This window comes from Pleurodeles waltl, chromosome 6 (genome assembly GCF_031143425.1).
Source record: "Pleurodeles waltl isolate 20211129_DDA chromosome 6, aPleWal1.hap1.20221129, whole genome shotgun sequence".
NCBI classification, from domain to species: Eukaryota; Metazoa; Chordata; class Amphibia; order Caudata; family Salamandridae; genus Pleurodeles; species Pleurodeles waltl.
Window position 1 is genome coordinate 586,734,896 of NC_090445.1, and position 23,156 is coordinate 586,758,051.

General features: G+C 43.9%; 1 protein-coding gene across 3 annotated transcripts in view; it reads right to left on the minus strand.

The window, feature by feature from the left end:
• The window catches only part of BLTP3A (bridge-like lipid transfer protein family member 3A), a 286,049-nt gene that overhangs the window by 152,602 nt on the left and 110,291 nt on the right, over positions 1-23,156 (minus strand). For all 3 annotated transcript variants that reach the window (XM_069238827.1, XM_069238826.1, XM_069238825.1), the window contains exons 9-11: positions 19,693-19,779; positions 18,508-18,672; positions 11,102-11,235 (exon numbers count right to left, since the gene is read on the minus strand). In XM_069238827.1, coding sequence (XP_069094928.1) covers positions 11,102-11,235; positions 18,508-18,672; positions 19,693-19,779 — 386 coding nt within the window. The remainder of the gene's footprint in view (positions 1-11,101; positions 11,236-18,507; positions 18,673-19,692; positions 19,780-23,156) is intronic.

The window sequence follows — 23,156 nt, forward strand, 5'->3', positions numbered from 1 at the left end:
GCCGATCTGGGGACAGAGAAAGTGGCAGTGGGGTTTGTTGAAGGGAAAGGCGTAATCCTGGTGGACAATCTGGAGCACCCACTTGCCTGTTGTCATCTCCAGCCATCGGGGCAGATGGTGTCGGATTCTGCTGCCAACCGGATACTTATGGTTGATTAAGAGCATACTAAAAAGCCTTTGACTGTGTGGCGGGTGGGGGGGTCAGGAGAAGTGAATTGGGCATACCTCTAGCTTTAGGATCCATGAGGCTTGTTGGAGGCATGTCCACAGCCATGAAACTGCTGGCTGTGATGGCTAGGGGGAAACGGACAAGGCTGATAGCCCCAACTGTAGCCACGGAAGGGGTGTAAGGCAGAATGCGGCTGTCATAGGGTCAGAGAAAGGGCCTCAACAACCTGGCAGTGGCCATACTATCCTTGAACCTCTCCAAGACTGAATCGGCCTTTTCTCCAAAGAGACAGGTTTTTTCAAAGGGCATGTCCATGGAGTGTGGGTTGGACATCCCCTGAAAAAACAGTATTCCTTAACCAGGTGTGATGTTGATGCACCACCGAAGAAGCAATGGCTTAGTCTAGTGTGTCACTTGTATCCAACCTGCATCTAATTGTGAACTTTGCTGCATCTCGCCTGTCTGCAACTGGTTCGAAGGTATTGGCCTAAGCCTCATCTGGGACCATGGGAAACACTTGTGCAACCATATCCCACACAGTAGGGGAATATGGTTTTTGGCCAACAAAGCACATAATCAGGATTTAAAATGCCCAGCAGTGGTTGGCTTTACTAATAAACATGTATATCTACCTAAAGGAGCTCTTTTAAGCATTTGTTTTTAACATGAGGATAATGAAAGACTGGGGGGAAAAATACATTCTTATCTATACCATGCAGTTTGCATGAAGCTCTTTGGTGACAGTTCATAGATCATTGTGCTGTATTAGGGTTGTAATTTATAAACTGCAAGTAACAAAAGGATCTCTGTGAAAAAAGCAGTAACCTATAAAATACAGTTCGGTGATTTGCATGGTACACGTTCTTATTAGCAGGCACATTGACCTTTTGAGCTACTTTAGCATGACTGGAAACTGATACTAGACAAAGTTTTGACCTATCTCCAGCAGTAACATTAATCACCAGTTATCTTGACATTTTTATTGTGCCTGAAAGCTACTGGACACACAAAGAAATAACTGTGAGGCAGGTGGTTTTCAAACCATGTTAAATCTAAATATATCCCCACATGGTAACACCAGGCACGGCTGCAATGATCCCACCGCCCTCGAGCCCGCCCTGTATATAGAGGTCCTCAGATTCCCTCCATTCATGTTACTAAGTGACCTCTTCAGTGAAATAGGGCTCAGTCTCCAACAATTCAGGTTGCGTGGGCCTGGTAGGTGCTGGAAGAAATGTCATGAGACGCTGGTCCGGCTCTGTATTGGAGTTGGTAATCATGATGGGTCTGACGCCACTGGAGCGGTCCTCAGAGGAGGTTGCAAAGTCACATCTGGGGCCCGTCTGTATCCACCAATGGATCTTAAGGAGTCAATTGGTGTAGGGGGCGGACCCACAGGCAAAGACCCAGTCACAGACCCTCCCGAACCTGTTGGATCCAAAGGTGTCCTCATAAAACTCTCTGAGGTCCAGGAAATTGGGAACATGTGGAGTGGGACCAGTTTCAAACACCTACTGCACATGAACCATCTGAGAGTGAGGTTGGGATGGAAGCAATGCAGAGAAGTGAAAGAGGGCTTTGACTTCTTGGACTTCTTCTAATGGGACTTACCTTAAGAAGTCCTGGAATGTAACGAGGACAGACGCAAGTGACTCCGGGAGTGGTCTCGAGAACTCTCACATGAAAGGGACCTTGAGTGGTGCTGAGTCGCATGGGGAGCAGCCAAGAGCTTTATGGACCGTTTGCGGTTGGCCTTGGGGTTCACAGTCTTGCACTCCGCACACAATGTGAAGTTGTGGTCCCTCTCCAGGCACCAGACACCCCAAGTAGGGGTTCGTCACTGACATTGGCGATAACAGGGTCCACAAGGTTTGAACCCTGTGGGTTTCTTAGGGACATCTCTGAAAAAACAAAAAAGGCACACTAATCAACGACAAGTGTCGAAGGAAGTCAGTCAAAAAGTGTCTGAGAAGAGCTCGATCCGAATCACTGCTGATGGGGTGGAACTGAGGTCAGTGCGCTTGGGTAGTGTCTATGTAGGCATGCCAACATCGTCAAGTGGAGCCGACTTAAGCCACTTACAGGCGCTTAATGGGACTGCTCAAAATTTTTCCAGATACAGTCTGACACCTGGGGAATATTCTTAAGTAAGGAATCTGCGGCTAGAGGTCGGTATCAGATGTCCAATTTACAATATATGTAGCTTTTCTTGTTTTATGATTTGAGGAGGATGAATTTGTCAAGTAAACAATCCACCACCCACAGAGTGCAAAATAAGTAATTATTATGTAACTGAAGGAGTCGTCCCTTTCACCTCCACACCCCAACTCAGGCCTCTTGTTATTAAACCTGGAATTCCATTACCTCATCAATGGAAACCCACGATGCCATACCTACAGTCTAGCACTTAACAGATAGTCATTATACTTGTAAAGTCCTCACTCCTTGAATATTCCCAAGCACCAGACTGGATCTAGAAAGGCTGAAACAGCTCTCCTGTGCCGAGAGGTGGAACTGTACTCTGTTTCAATGATGAGCACACCCCAGATATGACATCACATGAGCTGCGTAAGTGCCACCATGGTACACCGAAGTCCGTTCTACATCTGTATTTTCCACGCCCAAAGAGGCAGAGTCAAGGCCAAGTAGATTTACCAATCATGCAGTGCACCAAAACTAACGTGAAACCTTATTAATGGACCTACAACCATTTCTCAGAATGGTGGGGTGGGTGGGTTCAGAAATAAATTTGCAGCTAGGTTAGTATACACCATAATGATCGTTAGCAAAGGTAACTAACTTGTTTTTCTTCAGGACATTTCAGCTGTTGATACTTAAAAACTGACAGTAAGGCAAATGACACTGGTTTTTAAACTCACCTTCTACAGCACCTCAAACATTACTGTCGGCTAAATCGATGCTAGTGGCACAGTTGGCTTTGGAGTCGGAAAGTTATGGACAACCACAATCGATGACATAGCAATTGACAGGTCAAAACTCAGCCTGGCTGCCAAAGCAGCAGTCAGCATGGTCAACTTATGCTTTCTGGCATGACTTCCAGATGAAGCTGGTGACAACTTTTTTGAAGCAGACTTCACAGAACGTTTGAGGCTAAAGACCCAAAGAAAAGGAAAGATAAAGTCAATGTCCGAGACTTGGTACCTGAAACATGTAGTTCACTGAAGTATGAACCTTAGTGGTAGGCTCAGAGGGACTCTTGGCTTTCACTGATGTCTGAGCTGTACAATTCATTTCTGGGATGTGCAACTCCAATTTCTGATTAGTGGATGAAGAAGTGGAAGTAGTGGATGAAGAAGTGGAAGCAGTGGAAAACATCTCCACCACCACTGCAATTCTTTCATCAGCTTTCAGGGTCTTAGCCTAAAATGTAACAGATTGGTCTAATTTTATAGGATTGTGCCCTGGGTATAGACAACAGAGGCACAAGCACTGTGACTGCAGGCTTTTACAGAGAGAGGTCTTTGGAGACTATTCATTTATGGAGAAAACACACTCTTGATCAAATTGTCAAAGTCAAAAAAAAAAAAATAGGGCCGGAGCAGACCGCCTTCTTTGTTAATGAGGCTGAAGCAGCTTAAGAGAAAAAAGTCATTAATAGAAATGCTAATCTGAAGGGTGTGGGAGTACAGCTCCAAATTACTACCTCATACTAGATGTGCTGAAAGTCTCAGCAGCTGAGCCTCTGAGGGGAGTTGAACTCTGTGGCACAAAGGATTGCCAGTTTGAGCATGAGGAATAATTTATCCATGTCAATGTCTCAAAGGACATTTGTCAGGTAAAGAAGGATTAAGTGGAAATAAAAAATGTACAGAATAACATAGTTGCAGAAATTAACGAGTTACTTACCTCCAGTAATGCTTTTTCTGGTAGAGACTATATAACCTCAGATAGCTCACCTTAGAATATTTCCTAGACATCATACGGGATCTGGAAAAAGTGGACCAGTACCTCTGCTTGCCAGTAGATGGCATGATCCACTCTGCGCCTGAAGCGATGGGTGTGGTGCCAATACAGACGCCACCACTGTGCGCTGACATCAGTTTCTTTTGTGACTATTTCGGTGCTAAAAACACTGAGCCACGTCAGAATGATTGTTCGGCCAGTGCACAGAATATATCAAAATGTTAGGGTGTGGAACTCGGTTTGCAGAATGAGGTGGATGGGAAGATCAGTGAGGAATCTGCGGTTAGAGTCTCTACCAGATAAGGTGTTACAGAAGGTATGTCACTTGTTTTTCTGATAGGCACTTCTAACCACAGTTGCTGCTGCAAAGTGCTCAAAACAAGAAATCCTGGAAGACCAAGCAAAATGCCTGTCTCAACATACCTCACTGTCTAAGCAATAGAGCTTCATGAAAGTTGTGAGGGACATCCAAGTAGCAGCTTGACAGATGTCCAGGACAGGTACCTCACATGCTAACGTAATTGTAGCGGCCTTGGCCCTAGTGGAATGGGCTTGCATGCCCTCAGAAGGCTGCCTCTTAGCTAGTGCATAGCAGATTTTAATGCCTAATAAAATCCATTGTGAGATGGTTCTCTTCTACACTGCCTTGCCTCTTTTCGCTCGGTTGACTCCAATAAAGAGTTGATCGTCCAGCCTGTGGTTTTTGGTGAGATCAATGTAAAAAGACCAAGCTCTTTCTTGATCCAAATGGTCAAGTCTCTACTCTTCCTTTAACGCTGAGGTGGACCAAAGACTGTCGGCAATGTGATGTTTTGGCAAACGTGGAAAGAAGTCACCACCTTCAGAAGGAAGAAGGCACAAGTTCTAAGAATTAGCTTGCCCGGGTAGAAGCTGGTGTACGGTAGGTTAACTGAAAGAGCCTGAAGTCCACTGACCCTCCAGGCAAATATAATGGATACTAAGAAAGCTGGCCGTCTTAAGAGTTAGGAGTCTGAGCGAACAGCTATGCAGGGGCTCAAATGGGGGGCCCATGAGAAACATTAGGACCAAATTATGGTCACAATAGGTCATTATGAAAGGGGTAGGAGGGAAGAAATGATGCAAGCCCTTAGGAAAACCTGTCATAACAGATTACTTAAACAGTGAAGGTCGATCTGGCATCCACAAGAAAGCAGATATGGCCGAAAGATAATCTTTAATGGTGCTCAAGGCCTTGACGGGCTAATGACAGCATTAACAATAAAACTTCTGACAAGGGGGCTAAAAGTGGGTTAAAATGACGGGAGGTACACCAAGTAACAAATCTGTCCCCACAGCAGGTGCCTTTGTTAAGGGCCGACCGTCCTCTCTTAAGGGAGCATGGGCAGTAGCTAGGCAACTGAGTCCCATTGAGCAGCGGTTCTTAACATGGTTTCTGTGATGCCTCATAAGAGGGTCTGAAACTGTTTAACAAATTAAATAATATTAAAAAGATCCTTCTCATTAAAATTTAGATTTTACTTGTTTGTGAAATAAATGGAACATTTCATCATTTGTGTACGTGTTTGATGAACTCTTGTTTCAGTATTTTATGTGTATCTTTTCGCAGATCAAATTATCAAAAATGCTTAGGCTAGGGTCTGCGGATTGCAGTAATGACTCAGGTGAGGGCCCCTAGATTCCAATAATGATTCACTGGGGGTCCCTGGGTTCCAGTGCTGATAACATGGGGGTATACAATAGTCAGAAGAACCACTGCTACAGAGCATGGGAATATCAGCCCAAGAAGAATGCAGTGTTCACTGACCACAAGGCCAAGCTGGTGGAAGATTCTCTTTCCAAAAGTGTTCAACCTCTTAGATTCCCTACCTGGTGGGGTGGAACAGAATGCATTGGGATGGCCTTAGTTGTTGAGACCTGCGCTCAGAGGACAAATGCTGGGAGAGGAGGACTGAGTGTCCTGGGGTGGGATAATGGCAACGGGCAATCGTGGTGAACAGGAGCCCCTCTGTGCAAGGTTTAGCCCAGACCACCAGAAGAAAGTCTGTGAGGGTCTCATTAAAAAGGAGAAATAGCTTAGCAGAGGGTGAAGCACCTCCATCAACATGTTGGTCTAAGCCTCGACGTCTTGCAGTTGTAGGTCAAGGACCTCCGCTGGCCTACCCATCACAGTTGCAGAAGATGCAGCTTATTCTGAAACTAAGCCTGAAGGGGTGGCGCCGTCTCAGGATCGGCAATGTTAATAGGCTTGCCAGTGTCTGGAGGATTGTGACTAGAGTGGGTGGAAGCATTTGTGGGGGTGGATCCAGAATGCCTGGCTGGCCTTGGGGGTAAGTTGATATCGAGTAACCCAACAGGGGCACCTCTTGACTCTGAAGGGCCCAAATGCACACCAAAGAGTCGGTGGTCCAATGATGGCATGCATGGCTTGGTAAAAAAGAAATGTTTAATTGTGAGGGGGTGCTCACAGGAGATTGCGAGAATGCAGAGCAGAGCCAGCCGCCAGCTCTGCAACTGTAAAGTGGGAGCACAGCCTCGAAGCACGTTGCTTATTGGACTCATCCAACTCAAAGGAAGTCGTTCTGTAGTGGGAAAATTACACTCCAAGGGAATGTCTCCGGGAGTGGCCCTGAGATCGCCCTTGAAAGCAGGACCAGAAGTGCATTCTTCTGCTGCACCACCAGGATCTTCATCGCCCGCACATGGATTGCCTTTGGGTGCATCCACTTGCACCTGGCACAAGCCTTCGAGTTGTGGCTCAGCCCCAGGCACCAGAGACAGACCAATGGGGATAAAGCACAGACCTCTGTTAGTGGCATTACCTATTGTGCTTAAATCCCATAGGTTTGTTAGGGGACATATCCCTAGCACACTGGGAGCAAATAGCTCCTAAAAAAGGGTCAACAAAAAGTCGAAAACAAGTGGTCAAGAAGTGACTGAGGTAGCTCTCCAGATCTGTGCTGTTGGCACAAAAAGAAAGGAAATTATGCCAGTTCGCCAGGGTGATGCCTATATAGACACCGGCTACGACCAACGTCACAGTGGAGCCACTTACCAGCTTGCAGAGATTTTCTAGATGCAGTCTGATGCCTGGGGAATTCTAAGACGAGGAATCTGTGGTTAGAAGCTTAGATCAGAAATTAAATACACCATAAAACCTGTCTGTACACGTCAATAACTATAAGGAAGAGTAATAAAACCGGCTGACTCGTGTCAGGCAGTGGAGGATGAGCAATCTGGTTAATGTCTGACCCACTTATGGTGATGAACATTAGTCAAATAGCATAAACTGAGTGGCTGTAGTTTTAACCATCACTAGTGGCACACAAAACAATCGGATGGGTGGTCAGAGAAGTGATCAATAGAGTTAACTTCTCTCCCAAATCAGAAATGGTTGTAGACTCGGAAAGAGAATGTACCCAAAATTCAAAACAATTTCTAGTAAGTAAGATAGGAAGCAGAAAAAGTCAGTAAATAATTACTTCCAAATTAAAAGTAATTCATATTGGAATCAATACTGGCTTGTGTTGTTTTCTCTTTTGTATCACGTCACATAATGTATATGCACAAGCAGATCCACACTCAATGCATGTTATGGTTCCAGCCTGAATACTTATTTAATATTTAAAACCTCGTTCACTACTATTTTGTAGGCCAGAGGTAGGTTCACAGGGAACATCATTTCCAGGCAACAATGGTACAAATGTACTCCCCCCCTGCCACCTTCTTGGGAATAAGGAGCCTGATCTACCCCATGGAGCTTCACTTTTGTTTGGAGGAGCTCTTCAGGAAGAAAACACTTTAGAGATGCTGTCTGATCCTTCACCTATTTTGAAAAAGTTGTATGCTATCACCCAACCGAGGGATTTTTTACTTTAGTGCTTATTCGACAGAAAGCACTAAACACATGAATCAAGAAAAATGTCCTCCCATCGAAAATAGATGGCTTGGAATATCAGTGATGTCCACTAACCAGTACTAACTGGTCTTACTGAAGCTTTAATCAGGTCTAGTTCCTCTTACTAGATGCAAAGCTTCTGTCCCACAGTGAAGTCCAACACCCACCTAAGTACCAGCCCTTAAACACAGACCAGAAACAGTACCTTATGGTCTTCCGCGGAATTCCAGCAAAAAAAACAAAAAAAAAGAGAAAAAGAGCAAGAACCACCCAGATGAAGATTTCCCATGCATGTTATACAGTTATCTCAGTTAGTGGCAAAAGTGCTGGTCACTGTATGCACTGCATCCGGTTACAGCATGCACAGCAAAGGGAAGAAAAGATGTATTTTCCTTTCTTGGCCAACTGGAATGAAGAATGGCAACTCTGAATAAAATACCACATCAGCCAACAAAGAGAGAGTAAGGGAGTGGGCTAACGTAGTAAAGCCCTCTGGCCAAAATGCAGTGGCCGGTCATGCACAGATGGGGCAGGCCTGGGCACTAACAGTGATGCTCATACTGCGACTGACTACACATACAAACTGGAAAACCTCTCTAGAGTATTGAACTGTTGCTACAATCATGCTTGCTAATGCAGGAAGGAAGATCAGAACGGTACAGAAAATGCTCTTCAGGTCTCGGACTCTATATAAAAAGGCAAAGAGGGCTAAGGGCAGTTCTAAGCGCTTGCAATGCTGCGCTGACGGAAAGATGTTAAAGAAAAAAAAATAAAACAAATCCTACTCGGAATTTCGTTTTAGTAAGAAATTACAGAATGTCATTTACACATGCCTTGTAACGGGTTTAACTGGAATCCAATTGGAGGAAATGTTCTGGCACCATCTTTTTTCACCTCAAGTAAGTCCTTGTGGGAGTAGCATATCCCTAAGTCCCTCACGTCGTTTTGGGAAGGGATCTGGTGGAATTCCACTCTGAACAAGGATTAATATGAAATAAAATGTGAGTTTACTTCTACTGTCTTCTCCTTTGAAGTAACATGTTTTTTTTTTTTATTTGTTGCACTTCAAATTAATCTTACTAAGTATCACTACAAATAAGAGGAAAAACACATGAAATACTGAAAATCATAATCAAAAAGTTTTTAAGTCTGCAGGGAAAAGTTGGAAAGCAACACCTAACTGATAGCAAAGGTATGATGTTTTCTGAATTATTAGCAATGGATGCGAAGAAGGAGTCTTGTCTAAGAATGGCGCAGTACTGAAAATCTGAAAAACATTACACAATAACTAGTGACACCCGTAGGACAGGACAGGATAAACCAACATACAGCATCTGACTACATGACTGAAAATAAGCGCTTTGGTCCCAGGATTACTGACTGAGTGAAGTATAATCAAATGACAGCTCTCCGTAGAGCCCAGCCACAACTGCCTTTGTCACAAGTACAGACACAAACAGGAAGGGCGCTTTTCATAAGAAGAAAAAGATGAGTCTATCGTCCAGTGGTCTTCAAACTCTCCCTCCCGAATGTAAATAAAAAAGAAAGTCAACAGGGAGTGCCAGAATGGCCAACATATTTGTTCTATACAATTAAGATCCGAAATGGGGGTAGGGGTAGTCTTTGAATGTAATTGGGAGCCCCGGCCCTTGCCCAAACTGACAGATGATTGTGTAGATTGACATTTCCAGAGTGCTTCACTGTCTCGCTGTCTTTTCACGAAAACAAAGCAATGTATTCAGCATGATGCTCCATTTAGCCAGTGGCTGGTGCCCCTGAGATCAATTCAGGTCCCTACGTTTTATGAGTAGGCGTGGGTCACCTGAGATCCCTTTGGAATGCAGTGCTACAGAAGGAAACAAACCTGAATAAACAGTGACTGAATTTCAATGGGTTTCCTCCATTAACTCAAATAAAAAACAGCTATGAGCATTTCCATTTTCTGGTTTTGCAATTTAAATCCAAGTTGTTTTTCCCGCCATGCTTTTCTGACCTTTTCTTTATATTTGCGTTTTTGATTGTTTTGAGAAAGACCCGAAATACATAGATGTAGTGCTTCTTTGAATAAGAAAATATATTTTTAAACTGCTGATCATGCAATCCTTGAGTAAAGTAAGACATTTTGAGTTTAACTAGTTAGCAGATATGCAAGGGAGATCTAGGAATAGTCTAACCCTTTCTACTCACCTTCATCTCCTTGCCTTCGAGTATGCCTGATACTCCCTCACACATATAAATCACATGTTGAAATCCAGACCCTCTGCCGTACAATGCGCAGTTCTACATGTATGTTCCAGAGAGAGAGGTAAACTAAAAAAGATCTATTTCCCCACTAGACAAAGGACGATAAAGGTCACAAGCACTGAAAGCTGGACTAGACCGTACACGGACACTCATTTTTCTAGTCATGTCTCCGCAGTCAAAAGCTACTTCATTTTGGATAGCGAGACTAGAAGCATTGGCATTGCATGCTGTTCTAACATTAAGTGACATCTCAGAATTCAAATTCAACCAAAAGCAGAGATGACAATAAAGAGAGAGACGAGAGAAAAAGAAAAAAAAAATGCAGAAGAGAAAGATTGATCTGGAGACAAAATAAAAAAGGGGAGGAAAACAGAAAGGAAACAGAGTAAGGAAGTGAGAAGCAGAAAGAGGATCACTCAATGAAAAGCACTAGGCCAGATGTAGGACAGGTTTTCACACAGTGCAGACAGAAAGCAAGAACAGAACAGATGCAACCTGCTAAAGTAAGAGCAAATAAGATAAAATCTCTTGGGATGGACCTTGTTCTTATTGATCTCTTATGTGCAAGAAACAAGTCATGGCTCTAAATGCCTGAATCATGCATTCCAAAGCATCATTTTTAGCCTGTCTTCACAATTGCGCCTGGGGTTACTCATATCATCCTTTAGACGTTGGGCTGGTCGGTCGGGGGGGGGGGGGGGGGGGGGGGTGATTTCAACTGGCTGAACTTTGTAATGGCACAGATGACTAAAACACGATGGAATGGAATGCTGGCCCGAGCTTTTACCACTATTTGATAATGTTCCAATCATTTCCATCCATCACTTTTTTGCAGTATTACTCAATGGTGCCAGAGGCCGCTCCGCACTTGATCCACTCTGACCCACCTGATGGAGGTTGAGCCCATCCACTCTCACCACCACGCAGCTGGAGCGAAGCCGGCTCCACACTGGGCGGGAGGGCTTGGCCATCTTTTGCAAGCCCACCTCTGGTTCACTGCTTCGAGATGTGGAGAGAGTTTCTGAAAAGAGAAGGGAGGCTTGTGTTAACGAGTCTCTATGACAATGAAAGAGTACACTTGTTTGCACCACAGGTACAGGGTAGGCTAGGGTGAGAGAGAGTGAAGGAGTAAAATGGATAGGATAAAGCAGTACAGGCACAGCTGCGCCAATAGGGTGAAGGTGCCTTTCTGATCGGGGAGTCATGAGCAACACTGTATGCAGGGTGGCGGTGTTTTATGCTGCAGGAGAAGGAACGCTGATAATATGTAGAACGTGAAGATTTCAAAGTAGAGAGAGAGAGAGAGAGAGAGAGAGAGAGAGAGAGAGAGAATGTATGTATATATATATCTCTTTATTGTTTGGATAATAAAATCCATTACAATAAAAAAATCCATCACAAAAATAAATCCAATGACAGTCAGTAATATAATATACAATAAAAAATTGTCCTTATAAATAGCAGTAAAAACGTAACCACAAAATCATTAACAGTACATCACAAAGGTTACCAATGAGCATGAGGGACTTCGACAGTCCATCAATTAAATAATAAACCCCCTACCCTTAAAGAGCAAGCGTGCCCTAATTCATTAGCCCGCTGACAATCCTAAGGCGCAATTTGGGCTGAACGAAGCAGGGCAAGAGCCCATTAGATTGCGCTCGCAGTGCCCTAAGGAAATTTGGCCAAGGCGGCCTTGATAAATTTGACCGCCAAAACATTTAGCACTGTGTTCCTAGGGTCCAATAGCGCTATTACAGCCTGGCGACAGGAGCAGCCCCCCCAGTTCTTCCCACTTACTTTGCAGCAATCTTCTTCATTCCTGAAGCAATGATGGGCACAAGCAAACCACATGTTCAAGGGATTCCTCCACTATACCACAACCCCTACACGCGACTCCCTCCCCTGGCGCTAAACGCCACGACGAAACATGTTTCAAGAAGCCCCAGTCACCTATCCTCAGTGCCATACATTTTTCTTTCAGATGGATGCCATAGTTGCAAGAGAGATAGCCCAGGGGAGGACCTAGGCGGAATGAATTAATAACTGACCAGGCGTGCTTCCGGTTAGCTAAAAGAGCTCCGTCACTATGATAAGACCAGAGCTGAACACTCTTCTTATTCCCCAGCTTAAATGCTGCTTGCGGAAGATTGGCAGCTCACAGCCCATCGGCTTCCAGTAACTGTCTACATTTACCCAAAAGTGGTGGTATGATTCTTTACTCTCTGGTGCACTTAATTCCAGCCATAATACTGACTCTAAACTGCCGGCCTTTGCCATGCGCAATTAAAGAAAACCAAGAATATTTACAGCACAGCTACATGTAGAGCAACACATAACGCTACTGTGCAGAAATTAACATAAAGCACGGCTTCTATCAGTTCTGGAACATTGTGCATTAAGGGACCAGAACCCCAGAATGTTATTATATTACTAGAATAAGCTTGCTACTGTTTTTAGAAAGAAGACACAATCACATATTAGACTAATGTCAGTAAGCCCTCAACGACAGACAGTTAATACCAGTTCTGCAGCGAACAGTGTAAAAAATTCCAAGTCAGATGGCTTTCAAAGTATTTTTACATTTAACGAAAAACCATTTAGGTCAATAGCCACATGAACAATGTTAAAGTACAAGTGTAACGGCTTTGAAACTTTTTACATTTGTCGGTACTGCTGGTGCAGACAACTGCTCCCGTGATCAATACAAAACAAAGTGCAGTATATAAATAACAGAAGACTTATCACCAGAATTTGTGCGCAGTAGCCTAATTTCCCCACCAGGAACAAGCACCAAGTTTACAATTTGCATTTGTTGATGATTCTGGTGCAGATAACTGCTCCAATGACTACTAAATCAAAGTGCGGAGTGCAATTAACAAAATAGCAACAGGCTTTTGTTAACAGAAGTGAAGCGCAGGAGCTTGATGTTGCGTGGTGGAAACAGCCCCTAGCTTGCTCAAATTTCTTAAGACCACGTCAACCAAAACAACACTGAAACTGCATAGCCAAAGAGCATCAATGCTTAAGGCAAGAACAGGCAAACTGCACCGGTCAATACTAAAAAGTGCAGAGTGTAATGTAAAGGAAAACGGCAGGCTCATGATCAGTGAGAGAAGCGCAGGAGCCGACTGTTCAGTTTGAGGCTCGATACAGGAGTAGATTCAGTGCATCTTCAGCAATTGCAAAAAGGTCAGGGTGCATCCACAACGCTTTTCACACAATGCAAAAGCAAAGGTTTCATAATCAAGCTCCGCTGTCAAATCAGGTAAGCGACACTGAGACAAAGTGCAGATAGAGGGCTAAATCCTTAAAGTTGAGACGATTACCTGAGAGTTTGCCTTAGTATGTCGCGGCGCTAGCGGCAGTCCAGTAGGGTGCTTGAACTAATGGCTGGGCCACACCACTTGTTGCTACCCCCAAGCTTAGCTTCTTAACCGCTAGGGCCAAAAACCTGGCCAACCAAATGTTCTCTTGACGTAGTGCCTACGCCACAAATCAAACAAACATTTTAATACCCACTTAGGACAACTTCAAAACTTCGATTCCCAGCTCCACAATGCACTGCTCATGACCTCACAAAAAATAAAAAATAATATTAGTGTCCTTACTGCTGCACATTACCCTTGATATAATCGTTACGTCACTTAAGTTGCAATGGAAGTAGAGGAGTGAGAGATGGTCATTGTGGATGGCCAGGCCCTATGTCCAGTGTATCTGCTGGGCGTAGTGAAGACTCCACCCAGTGGGCTATTGTGAAAGGGGTGCAGAGAACAAGAAGTTTTTTTTCTCCACTGAGTAAACCTTGTAAAAGGAAAACTTCATCTATACTCAGGAAAAACGATACCGAGATATCCTATTATGGTGCTGCCATTTTTTTTTAAATAACATTCGCCATTTATGGTTAACAACTCAGCCAAACTTTGAACAATTTACTGCACAAGAACACAAACCTGTTATCGCAGACAACACAACCAATTACATTAACAATTAAATCAAAAAGGAGCACACCACTTCTACTTCTAAGGGTCTACTGGCTCAACCTTTGGCCCTGCTCAGCAGGAGTAGCTGACTGGCTCTGCAAAGGCCCTGGGTTGTATATAAAAGTTCCTGGTCCTATAGTCTATTTCAGCATCCGGATACTAAGCTCAACACTTCTATCCCTATAGTTCACTAACATTTTCTTGTCCTCAGAACCGACAGCTCGTTGTCTTCCAATGTGAGCTACAGAATGTGGGATACTGCTAAGTCCTGTCTCTATGGAAGCCAATGCGCATGGCCTGTGGACCAGAGCTGTCAGCGTTAGTTGCACAGAGTGGCCACTGGCAGAAGGATCTGAGAGCATATCTTACTCTCTGATCACGCGTTCCTTAAAGTCCCTGCCCCAAGACCACTTTTCACTGCTTTCAGTGGTCTTTGAAAGTAGGGCTCTCCACTTTAAGGTGGTTAGAGTAATGAAAGTGCAAACTCTGCATGTAGAGTAATGTGGCCCAGTCACCAGACCAGTGAGTTCAAGGCCTGGCCTACGTTATTACAGAACCCGGCTCTGGCCAGCATAAGCTCATGAGATGCGCACTAAGGACGCAAAGGGGAGGCATTCTTGCATTGCTCACTATAACTGGTGAATTATAATAATAACGTAACTTCAAATTGTATTTGGAGAATTAAAACGTTAAAAGCAGTGCTTAATTTGTAAATAAAAAAGTGCTGGTGCCCAAAGCCCTCCTCAAACATGCGGCTGCTGCAATTAAATGTGTGAACACGGAATACTGAGGCAGCCTAATCTTAAAGCCATCTCGGGCCTCTTCAATCCATATAAAGCCCCTCCAGCTCACTCCTGCAGCTTCCTACTTTATCCCTTTGTGACGTTTTTTCGTTTTTCTCTTCCTCCGTCTGTCCCATATGTGTCTTTTGCTCGCAGCAAATGCTTGAGGCAGAAGAATAAGCCCCGGCCCTCAAAAATCAGAGAAACAAAACAGCTGCAGTCACCGCTGTTTGTTTCTGCTGTTTATTTATAAACATGGCTGCTGGGAGCGAGAACTCACAACACGATATGCCAATTTATTTCAACCTACTAGGTCTTGATCATGACTAATAAGCTTTCTTCAGCTATTTCCATTATTTGTAAATTCACAATCCATTTCTGCCTCTTCTCGGGTCCCATCACAGTAGGTGCACAGCGGCACCAGTTGTGCCTAGTCTGGTTTCATCTGAATTTAAAATAATATAGCAGACAAATCAGATTTTCTCCGTGTCCACCAACTGCTGTAATCATACAGCAAACTCCCAAAATAGACCGAGTTGCCTCCATAATATTTTTTTATAGTGATCTAATAATAAAAAGGATTCATTAAAAAGTGCATCAATCTCCAGTTGGTAAATCAACATTAAATTATGGAAAAATCTCAGAGAGACCTTTGGAGCTCTCATAATAGTCTGATATATAATACAACTCTTTTGGTGAGTCTTGAAGAACAGACAAAATAGGAGAGCAAAGGAATTCAAACGTAAAATTATTTTTCCTGCAGAATATACCCATACACTTCTTAAGTACACATTATCAGGATACGATTCAAGGTGTAAGTAGAACTCCTCGTGCTGATTATGGACTAAAGGAAATTTGGTCCGCATTTTGATTACATATTAGGACTCTATTTGCCTCAATTTCTCGATCCTCCATCCTCTTCTTTCATATTTCAGTCTTGTATCCAATCCAACAAATCGTAGGCAGGAGGGGTTGCCACTGTGTTACCTATTGTCACTGTTCTTTACAACACACAGATGCTTCAAGACCTCCTTCCCTAGTGGACAAATAGTACTTCCAAAACATTACAAAATATTTGATCTACAAACATTTTTAGTTTTTATAGTATAATAAACGCCACGGGAAGGTTTTTGAATGAATGTACCATAAATCACATTAGATTGTTCTGCAAAATGAGGTGGTAGGTATGTCATAGAAAAGGAATCAGTAAAAGAACTTGGGTTTTACAAGTAACTGGATAGATAGTGCTTGCCACAAGCTTCACACTCTTCTCAGGCTGAATCTGCTCACAACTCCCTCTGGTTCGTTGACGGTATCGGATCACCGCTTTCCCTATTTTGGCACAGCAATACCAACAACTAGCAGAGCGATGCACTTCAGGCTTTGAAATACATTAAAAGGATTGGGAAACAAATAGGATAATATTTTTTTTTTTAAATAGCTAATACGTATGTTTACGAATAATAAGAGTGTCAGAGAAAACCTGAAACAGGCTACTGATTAACTGCACCTATACAAAACACTGTCCTGCTGCTGAAGCGCGAGGGTGGTACCATACGAGGTCTTGATACTCCTCATGTGCCCAGATACAGGATGCCTCAGCATCAGGGGTGCAGCCATCAGGAGTGTGCCGGTGTAGGTGCATTGGGGTCCAGGCGTGAGGGGCCTCGGCGTGCCATTCATTGGCTACAGTTTATTTAATGGGTTGCTCCTTTATTTTTCACTAGTGCTTGCCTAAGGTCTGAGCCTGTGTTTACTATTTCCAAGGCACAAAAGTATTTTTTTGTGGGGTGGGTGGTGAACCACACTAAAGGCGGGTGTAGAAGAGAAAAAGCGAGAATAACGGGATATGAAGGATAGAAAAAGAAACAGCAGAGGAGAGGAAATGAGAAAAGATAGGAACAGCAAGGGTAACAGCATTAAAAAGATAGGAAGGAAGGAAGAAGAAGGAAGATCGGGAGTGGGGAGACGGAGTCTAGAGAGAGAAGGGGAGGGCAACAATGAAGAGGCTCAGGAAAAAAGAGAAGGAAAAAAGTGACAATCTATTTAAGAGAAAATGGAAAACAAAAGATTAAAATGAGGGGAGGGGATTCGGGACAAAGGCGTGCATAAATACGGGAGAATAGGAGAGTAGGGGAAAGAGAAGCGATGACAAGACAGATTCGATAATAAAAGGTAGCAAAAGGATAGTAGGGGGAGGAAAATTAAATAGAGGTTGGGGAGAACGGAGATAAAGGAGAGGGGAGCTTAGGGTAGAAGTGAGGGATAGTGAAAAGGGTAAAGAGGGGCAAGGACAGACAAAAGGAGAGAAAAAAGTGAGATGAGGTGAAGTGTGAGGAACAGGATATGAAGGTGAAAAAGTGAGAAGGAGCGAAGATAAAAGAGGGATTATGGAACGTGCAGAGAAACAAGGATCTGGAGGACTGTGAAAGCTGAGAAGAGAGGGATCATGAAAAGGGAAACACTGATAGCAAGAAGAACTCAGAGGTTCAAAAGCAGTGGTGTACCGATTATTAGCGCAATAGATAGTCACACCAGTGCCCAGGGGCCCACTACAGTGAGGGACCTATTTGTTTTCGCTTGCAAAGTGGCCCAGAACATCCTTGCTGTGCCGATGCCCTTCATTTGCCCTTGACTTTCCCTCAGCTTTACAATCTGAGGTGCTTAGACATATATATATATATATCTTTTTCTTTTTCTTTCTTCTGCAAGACAGGCAGTGGTGGGACTGGTGAACCATATGTACAGGAGCAGAGTAATGACCTGACTAAAAGGAAGCACACAGCTGCAAGCCTGGACTCTTGATGGCGCGATCAGGCTTATGAAAATGCTCTCAGGTAGACGAAGGGGATAATGCAGCACATTCCTAGCATGTGAATTGTTTCTTAGATTACCAGCTACACACTCACAGAAGACATGAACATGTATCTTTCCATTTTTATACATTCTTCACAGTATTTAGCATCGGCCTTTAATTATGTTAAACACCGCCGACGATGAGGAGTTCTACAAACCCACCCTTACAATGCGTTATTTTAAACCACGATAATGGGGGAAAGGAATCGATGTACAATGTGATGCATAAAACATTCATTCACTACGGCTAGCCACACACCACAAAGTCCTGCTGGGGCTCTATTGCTGGAGATTTCCAGTTTCAAGTTGAGGCATCCACAGATGCGGTGAATATTCAAATAATCACTCGAGAAATGAGTATTTATTAACTTTTCTGATTCTACACAAAAGCTCAAAAATAGGTCATAAACATAAGAGTCTACAGTAAAAGAGTACTTTTTGGGTCAAAGAGAACTTCCACTTTGATTTAGAAGTATCTTAGGATCCTTTTATAGATGAGGATCCTCCTGCTTTTCTTCGTTACTGTTCCTACATAGTTCCCACTCATATTTCCCGCAGTTAGGAATCATTAAGTATACTGAACTAAAATAAGATGCTAGTCAAAATTAATTTCAATATTTTTTTTTTTACGATAAATGCAGCTAGAAAAGCTACAAGTCAAGCTTGGGTTACCTGGCCTCCTTTTCAAGGGAGATTTGTTTGATTGCAGTCTCTCAGAATCCAACTCGTCAAACAATGCATCAGCATTCTTCTGGAACTGACTTTCAAGGGCCGCCGCCCATTCAGCTCGGGTCTCCATTGCCGGACAGTGCTGGGTCCAATGTGCACAGCTATCTCCTGACAATTGGAGACAGAATGGGTTACAAAGGTTAAGTAAAACATCTGTCCTCCAAACTACTACAACATCACATAAGAGTCTCTAGTCCTGTGCCCTACTCTCACATTCACCACGCAAAAGCATGACCTTCAATCCTAACTTTACACACACAATAACACCCTGAACGCCAGAATATAGAATCCTTTAACGGTTCAGCAAGGAATGAACTGCCAACCACTATTCCCCCATACTCCATGGGCCTCACAGAACACCAACAGTACTGGATCACATCCCGATCCACACGCATCCACTGCCGGAATCACCCTGAACGTATACCTGCAGATCTAGAATTTCAAACTACATTCTGGTTTAATGCCTCAAACCTCACACATCCTCATACAAGAGAAACTAGAAGAGAAGTGGACTTTCCCTTACATCTGAGATTCCAGCTCACAGACCTGTACACCTCAACAAAGATATTGTGTCCCCAGAAGACACACTTTACTTTTAAGGGTTTCCAAGAGACCGATATCCAACCCTACATTTAACATATCCAGTTAACATCCAAAGCCAATGAAAACAAGTTTTCCTTCAACAGAATCAAGCACTCACAAGAGCTAGTCACTCCTCAGGAGACCTCTCTGAAACTCTCCTGGCCCACATGCATAACATCCCAAGGGTTCAAGCTTCCATATATTCCAGGACAGACTAAACTCACTGATTTCTTGTCCAACAATTGCTGCAGAAGGATCGCAGACTCCAACACAACTTGCAGACAGGGCAACAGCTAAGTTTTATATCACATGCTGCAGGGCAAAGGGCAGTTGAACGCTTTGCTACACCACTTTGCCCTGTCATATACAAGTCCTGCTGCAAGAGCACAAAGATTAACTGATCAAAAACGACAGAATACATCCATCAGTACTCACTACACTCTCTACTTTACGTCACTGAAAGTTTACCAAAAGATACTGGTCAACGCACACCAAACCTCTGCCCTCTCCCCCCAAAACACAAAAGAAAGGCTGGAAGCCCCGAACCTGCCAGGTGAAATGGGTAGTAGTCAAAGCCCATTTTCCGGAAGGTGAGCTGGATTGCTCCGTTCCTCACGCGTTGTTTTGCAGCACCTGGAACAAATAGTTTACCAAAATCAAACTCTTTAAACAAGCCACAATGGTGAGTGTGGCCTATTGCAACCTGGCGCAGTTTTACCTTTGTTCATAGTATCACTGATAAATAAATTAAATGCCTTCCTTCCACTTCTTCCTAAGCAAGCAATGCAGCACCACCGAGCAAGGCTTTAAAGAGGAGTGTGAGGATCTGGTGGCCACAGTATGGTCAGTGGATACAAATACCACACACTACTTATCCTTGAGTATAAATATACCTGCCTACAACAGAGCCCAACCCAAACAACATCATCCAAGGAAATAAACAGACTTCCCCTCCCTTTGGACTGCTATCACAGACCCCATAGAATGAAGGCATCTCAGGATAGCTGTACACAGATCATACTCTCTTGTGCAAGACATTTGAGGACCACAAAGAAATAAATAAGTTACTTACCAGTAACACAGTTCTCCAGCTTTGAAATCTTTCAAAGATTTGCATGTCTCAGTAATTCTCAGTCGGTAAATACTGGAAGCCCCAGTATTTTTTGTACAGTATCAACATGCCACATTGTGAACAACAGTGTTTATTCAGCAGCACGTTTCACTTCACTGTGACCAAACTTTAGTCACTTAGACCAATGTGCTCAGCACTTTACGTCCTCTAGATACCATCATTGCTCAGATTTCGCTGCCCAAATGTTTTTTTTATTTATATCTGTTTATTGCCATTTTGCAGTACAATACATTACAGCACCCTCAGTATCAAAAAGCCAAAACTAGTAGATGGGATAAAGTGAAATACAGAGTGGAGAAGCAAGAGAAAGGTACAGTAAAGATACAAAGTGGGAGGCCACTTAGGGTGACGGGCGGTGGTACTCCCCGGATGCGAGGAGGGGCAAAGGCTCTGTGGTGCAGAGTAAGTCCGTCCTAAGAGGGGCCGTATATCCGAGGGGCCACCTCAGCATACTGACCTGTCATGTCCTGGCACTAGGCTGCGTACTGTGAGAGCACAACTAGACCGCCGTCTGCATCCAGACCTTAGCAACACGTGGCTTCGCTTACACAAATAAAAGGGAGGAAAGATGCTGGTAACGCTGGGGTGCCACCGAGCAAGGCAATCTGCGGGGACAGGGGAAGTAAAACGTTAAGAATCTCGAATACAGATTGGCATGTGTCGTGCCGGAAAGAAGGGAGATCGGGGTAGAGCCATGACTTATGAATGAAGTCAGCATTAATGAGACCACATTTACAAAATGTACTAGCTGCGTTATTGCTGAACTGTGAGGTTCCAGCCAGTGTGTAGTAGTATTGGTGTAGATATCTGAGATGTATCAGATTATGTTTATAACTAAAAGGAGTGTTTTAACTTGCGAAGAGCGGTATGCTTAAGTCTTATCTGGGAGATGGTATCCTAGCGCATTCTCCCACCTGCGCCTGGCCTTAGGAGTGCATCCATCTTGGCGATGAGATAGTTAGTGTATATGTATGCATTTCAGCGCCTTATCTCAGCCCTCTTGATGTGAGCTATGAGGAGTGCTGCTGCAGGAGGTGAAGCAGGGAAGGTGGGGAAAGCTGCTCGTGCCACAGATCACAATCTAAGGTAACAAAATAGCGAAGGTGGAGGGGGTCGCACCAGGATGGATGCAGGTGTGCTGCGAAATGAATAAGTGGTCTACAAAAATATCACCCATGATGAGTAGGCCAATCTGACGAAGAAGACTCTCTGTGGCCCTCTTATACATGGAAGGGAGCACTGGACTGTAACAAGAGGACATGGGAGTGATTGCTACAAACTGCATGCTATGTTCCACCAGGTCCGGCTGGTGGCGGCGAGGACACCCGCATTCTGCCGAGCAAAGTGTGGTGGCACACAGGCGCAACCCAACAGTGAATGTGCCCAGGCAATAGCCCATTCCACCCTGACATGTAAAGGTGAAGTTAGTGTTGTGACCCTGCATTCTAAATAATGAGCTTGTGTCACAAAGTATCAGGTGTGGAAGTCTGGCAATGCAAGACTGCCAGGCTCCAGCTGGCATATGAGAACCTCCCCGAGGATTCTGGGTGGACTACCCTCCGCCCCCCCTAAAATCAAATGAGACAAGGCCTGTTTCAGCTGATCCAAAAAGTGCAATGGGGGAAGAACAGGGATATTAGAAAATAAATATAGAAATTTAGGGAGGACCACCATCGTAATTAACAAAAGTCTCTCCAGTAATGATAATGTGAACTGCATCCACTGACCTATGCAAACAGACAGCTTTTCTAGGACGGAGCCAAAGTGCTGCAGATCATATCATCCTGAGTACGTGAATCCCAGATCCCAAGTTAACACAGACCAACAGGGCTCCAGCTTAGAGGGTACTCGTCAGAAGGAGCTGGGCCGTCATCCGTGAGGGGAAATATCCCAGGCTTAGACGTTGTAACCTGAAATATCCACTAAAACAAACAACTTCTCAGACGATGGGGGCGAAACTTGCATCTGGATGCTGAACATACAAATCAATGTCATCTGCATATAGCAAACAGCTTAGGGATTGAGTTCCAAGACGCATCTGAGGTGTGAGTGGAATTCCCATAAATAGCAGACCAGAGGGTCTATAGCTAAAGCAAATATTAAGGGAGAGGGGGCATCCCTGTCGTATGCCTCTGTCCTCTTCATAAATGAAGGAAAAGAGGATTTTCATGCATACTCTAGCCCTGGGAGCAGTAAACAGCAGGTGTACGAGTGAGGAAAAAGTATTTGCCAAGCTCAAGTCCACAAGGGACCTCAGGCTTAAATTCTCAATCTAAGCAAATGCTTTCTCAGCATCAAACAGGATGTCGACTGATGAAAGCTGCAGATCAACCCAATGAAAAACAGCTTTGAATGGGCTAGGACTGAATAAGGATGGAGCATTTGGGAATAAAACCACATTGATCTGCAGTGCTAGGAATCGCATTGAAGGCTAGAGCCTTTGATCAAGGACCTTGACAAAAATCGTATCTATATTCAGGAGCAATAAAGGTCTGTACAAAGCAATTTCATTAGGGTCCTTGTTAGGTATAAGAAAAACAGTGATAACGGCCTCCATCATCGAGTGATCTACTGATCACCTCATTACCTCATTGTACATATCTAGAAGTATTGAAGCAAGGGTGGCACTCAAGAGTTTATGAAAAACTACAGGAAGACCAGTGGTGCCAGGGGCTCTGCCACTTGGTAGACTAGTGATAGGGCATTTAATATCTTCAGGTGTTATTGAGGAATTTAGTATTTCCTGGTCTCACTGTCGAGCCAAACCAGAGCTATGTGGTCCAGATACATTGAAATATCTGAGTAAGCTCTCCCAGGCCTGTGACCATAAAGCCGATCATAGTATGATTGAAACTCACTCAAAATTGAGAGGGGATTG